Source organism: Coptis chinensis, chromosome 9, assembly GCF_015680905.1.
Source record: "Coptis chinensis isolate HL-2020 chromosome 9, ASM1568090v1, whole genome shotgun sequence".
Classification (NCBI taxonomy): Eukaryota; Viridiplantae; Streptophyta; class Magnoliopsida; order Ranunculales; family Ranunculaceae; genus Coptis; species Coptis chinensis.
Window position 1 is genome coordinate 79,386,766 of NC_141464.1, and position 10,865 is coordinate 79,397,630.

Here is a 10,865-nt window from a genome sequence, read left to right on the forward strand (position 1 = left end):
CAATCATTTGCGATATAATGACAACTCTTCAAATAGGCGACTAAGTTATGATTAATTATTCTAAATTAGTCGCTAGCCACTTTGAATGATAATATGCGGCTCGCAATGATAGAATGGGCGTTATTTGGACTTCGTTTAACGAATTGCATGAAATTTTACATCTATCAGTATGGTATAGTATCCTCGTTATGATGTAAGGCATCCTGATTCTATTGCATACTTATCCGTGAAAAATCAAGTCGTCATTGTAACGACAACACTGGATTAACCACTTATGTTGTCAGATGATTCCAACGAGCTTGGCACTGATAATGTCTCGGTATCTACCGACGACGATCATGCAGCTGACGATGCTCAGGAATTCCTGGGGGCGAAGTCTCGCTCACATAACAATGACTCAATAGTATTGGTGGACATACATGCCAAAGGATGTACGTGTTTGTCCGAGAAGTGTGTGCCTTGTTAAAAACATGATATATGATATGGGTCAAACTTTCCGCGATAAAGCGTCATCCAATCCATAAACCTTGGTCATTTGCGAAATGGGGCCTTGACATTGTTGATTTATTTTCGCTAGCCCCTGACAGTGTTTATTTCTTGCTCGTCACAACAGATTATTTTACTAAGTGGCGGACAAAATAGACAAGTTGAACAAAAAACCGGACAAAAATTTGTTAGTCTGTTTCTAGTTCAATAGTTTCTTTTCCGTTATTATCTTTGCATTTTTCAAGACTCGGTAATCAATAAAGAAGCAATTCTTTCACTTCAGTTCCAATGGTATGATTTTGGTTCTAGCGAACCTTATAATTGCTCCGACAAAATTTGACGAAATTACCACGTTTAATTTCGTCAGTCTAAGTTGAACGCTTTTACGCTCGTTTAGTCGTTACTATCACTACAACAAAATCTGGCGAAATTACCACATTTAATTTCGTCAGTCTAAGTTGAACGCTTTTTTTCGCTTTTAGTCGCTACTATCACTACAACAAAATCCGGGCGAAATTACCACGCGACTAATTTTGTCGATTAAGTTGAACGCTTTTACGCTCGCTTAGTTCATTACTATCGCTACGACAAAATCTGACGAAATTACCGCGTTTAGTTTCGTCAGTCTAAGTTGAACGCTATTACGCTCACTTAGTTCATTACTATCGCTACGACAAAATCTGACGAAATTACCGCGTTTAGTTTCGTCAGTCTAAGTTGAACGCTGTTACACTCACTTAGTTCGTTACTATCGCTACGACAAAATCTGACGAAATTACCACGTTTAATTTCGTCAGTTTAAGTTGAACGCTTTTATGCTCGCTTAGTCGTTATTATCATTACGACAAAATCTGACGAAGTTACCGCGTTTAGCTTCGTCAGTCTAAGTTTGAACGCTTTTACGTTTGCTTAGTCGTTACTATCGCTACAACAAAATCTGGCGAAATTACCACGTTTAATTTCGTCAATCTAAGTTGAACGCTTTTACGCTCGCTTAGTCGTTACTATCACTACAACAAAATCTGGCGAAATTACCACGTTTAATTTCATCGGATCCTAAGTTGAACACTTTTACGCCAATTAGTTTATTATCGCTCCGATAAAAAATCGGCCGAAATTACCACATTTAATTTCGGCAATTGATCCTAAGTTGAACGCCGTTACATTTCGTTTAGTCGATATTATCGCTACGACAAAATCTGACGAACTTACCACATTTAATTTCGTCAGTCTAAATTGAACGATTTTACGCTAGCTTAGTCGGTTACTCACGCTATGTCAACTTCTGATGAAGTTATCCCGTTTCGTTTCGTCAGTTCTGCGTCAGAGCATTTTTTCACTCAATCTAATTTTGCAAGCTTAAAGTTAGCATTGGGGGCGTCTCGTTCTATTTCATTTCAACTACATAAATCTACAACATTGTCAGTTTTCCGCAGGTATGTTATCTGAGACAACAACAATATTCAATAACAAACTCATACTTTATTTTTATTTTTCATCAAAAAAAAGTTTTAGCTCTATGGTATTACATTCACACAATTACCTAATCAATTGTCTTTGTCAATTGTCTTACGGTCGCTCGATTAAATCTTCGTTTTCTTCTTCAAAATCTGCATTTGCTTCGCTTAGCACTTTCGGTTAACTATCTTCCGCATTCATTATTTTTTCTAAGGCATTGTGCCGCTCTTTCTCAACGAAACTTCTGTCAACTTCTTTAATTCTTCTAGGACATTTATTGATGTTTTTTCTGTGCTAAACTTTTCTCCGTCGACTCTTTATGAATATAATTTGCTCGTAATACTGTCATTTCTCCGTGTGGCGAGAATTCACATTACGTTAACTGTCTTCGCGAAAACTTTATCCAGCTTCATTATTTTTTCTAAGGCATTAAGTCGAACTTTCTGAGCGTAACTTTCCGAGTTAATCTTTCGTTTCATTATTTTTTCTAAGGCATTGTGCCAATCTTTCTATGATAAATTTTCCTAGCGATAATTTTAGTCAGCTTCGTTATTTTTTCTAAGGCATTCTGCTAATCTTTCTACGAGAAATTTTCCGAGCGAAAATTTTCAACAGCTTTGTTATTTTTTCTAAGGCATTGTGCCAATCTTTCTACGATAAATTTTCCTAGCGATAATTTTAGTCAGCTTCGTTATTTTTTCTAAGTCATTCTGTTGATCTTTATACGAAAAATTTTCCGAGCGAAAATTTTTAAGAGCTTCATTATTTTTTCGAAGGCATTGTGCCGATCTTTCTACGAGAAATTTTCCGAGTGAATTTTTTTTGACAGCTTTATTATTTTTTCTAAGGCATTATACTGATCTTCTAAGCGAAATTTTCCGATCGAAAATTTTCGACGTTCAAACAGATGATTCCCGACAACTTCGTTCCATCACCACTCATCAACAACAAACCACCTCCACTCCTCAATTTCATGCCACCACCACTAATTTCCAACCCCATCTCCAACATCAAGTTATTCCACAAACTCAACAACTCACTGAATTCCAGCAACAAGTCATCCCTACCGACACTTTTGGTCGGTTTTCATCAGTTTTTCTGAACCAAAATTCCGTTGGTTTCTGTTTTTCTTCTAAGGCGCATTACCCAATTTCTCTTGCTTGTTACGTCTTTTATTTTCAGTAGTGATCCAAAGAACTTTTTCTTTATTGCTTTCTATTTCTGCGTTTTTGTCAGTGTCCTTGGTATTTCGATTAGTTGCTGGCGCTAAGTTCTCTTCGTCTTTCCGTATTGAGCATATCAATTTCACCTACAAACTTAGTTCGATTAATGTCGGATACAAAACACCCAAGGAAAATTCGCACTTTAGAAATAGAAAGAAATACATATAAGTTATCGTCATCTTACTTTTAACAAGCCTCGCGGTTTTCCTCCGTGACCGGTATATATTGCACCTGCCAGACTAGCCAGTACTTATCAATGGTCGTTGGTTAACTTTCTCCGGCAATTGGTTTTTCTGTACCTAGGTTCCTGTGTCATGTACAGGGATTCCCCGACCTTTTCTACTCTCATCTATTAAGCTCATTAAAAATCAAAAGCAACTTAACATGCCTCAATATTCAAATTCATTATTTTTTTCCTTCACGTTTTCTGTTTTTAACTTCTTCCAATTACAACATGTTACTTTTCTCACCGACATTCCATGACTGCCCCTCCCCTAATTTGGTGGTATTTTGTCGCCGTTCAATCCGTATTATTAAGCTAATCTTAGTAGCAATGTGGCATATCAATTTTGAGTGGGTGATGATATGTGGACATGAACTACCAATCTTATATAGGGTCGAACTGTTTTTCAATTCTGATGGGATTTTTTTCTAATCTAACTTCATCTCTAATCTCAATTCTTATCTCCTCAACATTCTTATCTCATCGGAACACTTTGAGTCCAATTAGTATTTAACTTCCTTTTATTACTATTATTACTAAACTGTCCCTACGTTTAATTTTCAACGGTATAATCCAAGTATCGCTATTCCGTTGGCACGCTTCGTCGAATTCAAATTTCGTATTATTACGTGACGCGTTCGGTACAGTTTTCGCTAATCGAATTTTTTTGAAATTTTTTTTCTGTGCATATTTTATTTTTTTTCTGTGCATTTTCGACCATATTTTATTTAACTACATAGCGTCCCATATACGTTAGTTTGACATTATTTCGTTCCCGATAATTCACGAATTTTTTTTTCGACAGTCAATTTTCCAATTATTTCTTTTCGCACGACACTTCGTTATACATTCCGCTCATTTTTCTTTCTTTGCCATATGAACTTTGTTCGCATGCCCAAAGAGGGGGGTGTGTTTCGACCCCCACCTATGTGGCTTAACGTCCATTGGTAGGAATCTCCACTTTATTCGCTTAATCAATGTGGCTAAAACCCAATTTGCATTACCATGGATCAATGATCAATGTTAACTCATGCCTATTAACTCATGTTAGCCAAGGCTTTGCTTGCCACTAATGTACATTGATTTATGTCCGTGATTCATTTCTTATCAAAGAGATAATTATCGGTTGAGAGTTATATTCTATCACAATGACTCAAGCTACAATAATACTGAGCTACAAGGATTCTCTACTCTACCTATATAAATACTAAACTATTTTTCATTCGGAACTACGCTTCTTGAGACTTGATCCCACCGATAATTTGGGTAGTGCGTAGGCAAACCGAAAGATGCACAACCTCATCATTCTCCCGATCACCATCACTTTTCTAACTACTTTTCTACGTTCTTCGTCTCTTTCGTCACCATTTAGTGTTTTGATCATATTTGGTCGAAACAAGAGCCTCATTGGTTAAGTGGCTATACACCACATATGTTATAATATACAACTCTTTAAAAGAAAATTTTATTAGAATTTCTCCATATGACTTATTACCTTATTTTCAATTTTCATTTTTTTTTATCGACTTATTTTTCAGTAATGCTACACCGACCCACTTATTTGACCTACTAATGTATCAAAAGTCTTAATCATTGATTTACATAGAGATACATGTCCGTATATATTGCAATGCAAACCAACGTTATCCAAATAGTAAGTCACAATAATAGATCTAAAAAAATAAGTCCGTAGCAATAGTCTTTATATTTTTTTTAGTGAATATAAAACTTACTAGTAAATTTCCAACTTCCAACCGTCCCTTTTAAAAAACCATTAATCATTTTACCTACTAACATCATAGATTCATAGGGTATCCTGCCGAACGCCCGAACAGTGCAACTACCCACTGCCTTCTTGAGTCTTGGCCCAAGGAGTGCATAAATTCTTTTAAGGATGGGGGGCTTAAAAAAGGACACATGAATAGTAGAAATTCTAAACACGTGGACATGTGAGGTTCGTTTGAGCATCAATGTGATCATCTTCACCTGGCAGATTATTTGATGAGCCTACATGTCGTGCTAATTATACTCTCACACTGATCAATCACCGTCGTTAACCTATCAACATTACAAAATAGATAGCCACATTGGTCCATCAGTATGAGCATAATACAAAATTCAGGATATGGCAAAATATCAAATGAATATGTATTATGGATATCTTCGTCTTTGAGAATATTTGACATAATATTGTGGATATATTCAAAATATCGATAAATATTATGGATATTATAGATATTTCTTGATATATCATGATATATAATTTATATTTATTTAAAATATAATTATAAATATTAAATAAAATTGTTAGCTATATGTAAGTACCCTTCGTTCCACACTACAGTACACGTATCCACATAACAGGTTGTCCTCCTACAGGTCGTCCAAATACCCATCAGACCGTACCCAACGACCTAACACCCAGGTCGCCCAAAACATTAGTTACAGCCCTTTATGGAAGGATATCAACTAGCGCAATCTCGGAGCTCAATCAAGGAAACATTAACTTTGTAATAGCACATTAATGACGAATTATCAAGATAGCACACAAGGTGGATCTACACTTTATAACGGTCCAAAGCAAATATGGAAAGTCAACTCGCACATCTATAAATAGAGAGAGATGAACTACGTAAGGTTTGATTCAAGTTTACTCCAAGAATACGTAGGCAACTCTTATCCCAAGAAGAGTGCAGCCATTCCCTACCCTACAGACTATCAGGTCATTATCCAGTAAACACCACATCTACATTGGCGCCGTCTGCCGGTTCATTCTCTTGAGAAAGCGCACAGATCATTTTCTCAACCCCACGAAGTTGGTCGCAACCAAGCCACCATGGAAGCACAATTACAAGCATTAGCAGGTCAAATGAAGACGCTACAGGAGTCGTCGTAGTACTTCAACAAGAGAACCAAACAATGCGCGAGCACACCACCTCCAACACCAACAACGGCACTCTAGACGCAGTGGAGAACAACGCCATCACAGCCCTCACCAACACCACCAACTAAAGGTTGGAAGACTTCGCGCAAAGATTTGAGAAGTCGAGTGACAAGGCTAGCGCACTCCAGATCGCTCAGAAGATACTCCAGACGTACAAGGTGTCACCGTTCACAACAGAGATCAGCCACAAGCGACGGTAGCTCGTGGTCCAGGCTACGCAAGCACGCTTTTAGCGGACTCTCGCGACTCTACGGTGCTCGAATCACGACTACCCAAGTGCAAGCAAGCTCTTTCCAACTGAAGGGCGATCGAGCTTTAGAATGGTTCTACACACTAACTCCTGATTCCATTAGCAACTTCGACAAGCTAGCGGAGACGTTCGCAGCTGAGTTCGTCCACAACAGAAAGAAGCAAGCCGATCTAGATTCTCTATTTCAGCTCAAGCAGGCCCATGGCGAAACAATCCGTGCCTTCCTAGGACATTTCAAGAAGGAGCTCCTCTCAATGAAGCCAGGTCTAAAGGATAGTTTCGCAACTTCAGCTTTCACCAATGCTCTCCTGGATGACTCCGACCTAGCAGGGTCTCTGATGCGCAACAAGCCAGAACGCCTAGATGACCTGTACCACAGAATCGACAAGCACATCAAGTACGAAAAATGACTTGCCCAGCGCGAAGGAAAAGAAGTCCTTGCAGTAAGCGACAAGCGAGGACCCAAAGACAACAACAACCAACATGCAGACAACAACAACAAGAGATCCAGCTCCAACAAGCCTTCGTACACAAAGAGGGCATTCTCCAACTTCTCCAGGACGCCGAGTCAGATCATGAAGAAGATATATACAACACCATACTTCAAGCCCAACATCAACAAGGTGATAGCAATCCCAGAACGGCCATACTGCCATTTCCACAAGCTCCACCACCACGACACCAATGATTGTTGGAGCCTTAAGCACTACCTCCAAGACTTAGTGGAGGAAGGAAAATTAAAAGAGTTCCTGCCAAAAAGTGACCTAAGGCACAAGCTGGATGCCCAACGTCACAGAAGCAGGAGCCGCAACAATGAACGACCAGCCAATAACAGAGGCAAGAGCAAAACGACCGACGATCTAAATCTCCAGATCGGTCGAGGCACAACAGGAGACAACACTCCTTCGACCATGATGAGGAGAAAGTAATCAACATGATTACAGACACCTCGAATGATGAAACCTCAGGTCGGGAGAAGCGCAGGCGAGTAGGAGCGCTTCAAGAAATCTACCACCTCTCACACAAAGCTGAGGTGATCAATCCCACCAACCCTCAAACAACAACAACCATTTCATTCACTGAAGATGATCTAGATAAGGTGTGCCTACCCCACAATGATGCCCTGGTAGTGCACGTCAAAATCAACGGGTGGACAGTTAAAAGAGTCATCATCGACCCAAGCCCAGTTCAGTTCGTGCGACATACTTTTCTATAAAACTTACAAGGACATGCACCTGCCAAACTCGGTGATGATAGAATCAAACGCACCGCTCTACGGGTTCAACGGAGATCGCACAGATGCCATTGGAGATGTCATCCTGCCAGTCTCCATTGGAGAGAAGGAAGACATGGTCAAAACTTCAACACGTTTTAGTGTGATCGATGTCAGGTCGTCCTACACTGGCATTCTAGGACGCCGTTGGATTCACAAAATCCAAGCAATTCCATCAACCCTACACCAGGTCTTGCGATTTCCGGTCCAGAGGCATCATGGAGCTTAGAAGCAACCAACTAGAAGCTCACCGATGCAATCAGGTCAGCACAACAACCTCACAAAAGCCTCAGGTTGTTGAAGCCAAAGACATCCCAAAGAGGCAAGATCCTCAAACATCCAGCTCTCAAGCAGCCGCAGCAGCCAAACTTAAAGGGAAACAAGCTCAAATAGAACCAGGAGAAAAAGTCAATCTGGGCTCAGAGGAAGACCCAAAGTTTGTTTATGTAGGGGTTGACCTAGACCCCAAGCTCAAGGATCAACTTGTCAAATTTCTATCTTTCAATAAAGATGTTTTTGCATGGTCGTATATCAATATGCCAGGAATCGACCCTCAGGTCGCTTGCCACAAGTTAAATGTAGATCCAACTGTTAAGCCTATCAAACAACGACCTAGGAAGCTAGTACTCAAGTTTCAAAAGGCTATCAATGAAGAGATAGAAAAGCTCAAAAATGTTGGATTCATCAAAGAAGTCGAGTACCTCACCTGACTAGCCAACATTGTAGCCGTTCCAAAAAGAATGGTCAGGTACGACTCTGCATAGATTTCACCAACGTCAACAAACACTACCCAGAGGATAGCTTCCCCCTACCAAGGATTAACATACTGGTATATCAAACTTGCGGCCACGAGCTTTTATTATTTATAGACGCATACAGTGGGTACAACCAAATACCACTTGCAGAAGAAGATCAGGAAAAAACATCCTTCATAACCGGCAAGCAAAGATGCGTTACGCTACAACGCCCTACCATTCGAACGCGGGCGACCTACCAAAGACTGGTCACCAAAATGTTCAAAGACTTGCTAGGAGACACTATGGAGGTCTACATAGACGACATGGTTGTCAAAAGCGAAAAGGCGGGCGATCACATCTCCCACTTACAGGAAGCCTTTTGAACGACTTCGCCAGAACAAGATGAAGCTCAACCCAGCCAAATACGTATTTGGAGTAGCCTCAGGGAAATTCTTGGGTTACCTCATTTCACAAAGACGCATTAAAGCAAATCCAGAACAAATACGAGCTATCCTTGAAATGCCAGAACCAACTACAAAGCAACAAATCCACAAGTTATCTGGCATGGTTTCAGCCCTCAACAGGTTCATCTCAAGAGCATCTGACAAGTGCATACCATTCCTGCAAATACTCAAAAAGGGCGCAACATTCACATAGACAGACGAATGTCACAAAGTCTTCATCGACCTGAAAGCTTACTTATCAACTCCACCCGTCCTATCCAAACTAGAAGAAGGAGAAATGCTGGGGCTATACCTAGCAACTACCGACTTTGCAATCAGCTCAGTTATTTTTCGTGAACACGATGGAGTTGAAAAGTCAGTCTACTTCACTAGCAAGACGTTGGCAGACTCAGAAAAGCACTACTCTCCGATGGAAAGAACGATGCTTTCTTTACTCTACTCAGCTTGGAAGTTTTGACCTTACTTCCAATCTCACAGCATCAAGGTCATCACCGATGTACCCATCAAACAAGTATTGAGTTCAAACAACAAAACTGCTCAAATAGCCAAATGGGCTGAAGAACTCAGAGAACATCACATCAAATTCATTCCCAAAACGTCTCGCAAAGGCCAGGTCGTTGCTGATTTCTTGGCAGATTTCCCCGTCGAAGACATCAACTGGGAACCCGAGTCCATCACTTCACTCCATCAACTAGCCACTCCAAACACATGGCACCTATACGTAGATGGAGCGTGCAACAACAACGACAGTGGACTGGGGGCTGTGCTAACTTCACCAGAAGGCACCCAGCTACAAAAATCAATCAAGATTGATTTCACAATGTCCAATGAAGTGGAATATGAGGCATTGATCACAGGCCTCCGCATGGCAAAGCAGCTACAAGTCCCAAAGCTTAAGGCTTACAGCGACTCCCAGCTAATCGTCAAGCAGATCACCAAAGAGTATGTCACGAATGGAGCAAACCTAGCAAAGTACGCTCAGGTCGTCAATGACCTTATCAGATTGTTCAAAACGTTCTCATTGGATCACATCCCCAGGGAAGATAACAAACATGCAGATAGTCTAGCTTTCTTAGCCTCAAAAACACAAGAGGTCCTCCCCACCACAGTCTACATTGACATCCTAGAAAGACCCGCATACCAGAAAGAAAGTGTTAACAGCCTCACGAACTTTCAACCCTCATCCGAAGAAGATATCACTCAATCTTGGATGGGCCCATTCCTGAAGTACATTTTACAGAATGAGCTACCGACTGAGGCAAAGATGGCTCGTGCAATACAATTCTGAGTCCCAAGATACACAGTAATCAACGGGCGATTATTCCGTAAATTCACAGGAGGACCCCACCTGAGGTGCACAACTCCGCGAGAAGGCCAGTTCATTTTCGACGAAATCCATAAATGTGAATGCGGCAACCATGCAGAAGTACGATCTCTGGCCCATAAAGCCATAGCCCAACGGTATTATTGGCCAGACATGCATATAGAGGCAAAAAGGTACGTCCTTAAATGCCTCCAATGTCAAACATTTGGTCACAACCACCTAAGTCCAACTAGAGAATTGATCAACATAGCCAGCCCATGGCCTTTCCACATGTGGGGGCTAGACATCATGGGACCATTCATCCCACAAAAGAAAATAGGTCTCAAATACGTCCTAGCCGCCACAGATTACTTCACTAAATGGGTTGAAGCAATCCCACTAGTCCAAGTCAAAGAAGTCAATGTCATCAACTTCATATGGACCAATATCATCACAAGATTTCATCTATCTCACACCCATGTCATGGACAACGAAACCCAATTT

General features: G+C 40.6%; 1 protein-coding gene across 1 annotated transcript; it reads left to right on the forward strand.

Moving 5' to 3' along the window:
* The first annotated feature begins 9,878 nt into the window (after positions 1–9,878).
* LOC147478439 (uncharacterized) lies at positions 9,879–10,346 on the forward strand. Its single transcript, XM_086586247.1, has one exon. The coding sequence runs from the start codon at positions 9,879–9,881 to the stop codon at positions 10,344–10,346; it is 468 nt and encodes a 155-aa protein (XP_086442373.1).
* Positions 10,347–10,865: the final 519 nt, after the last annotated feature.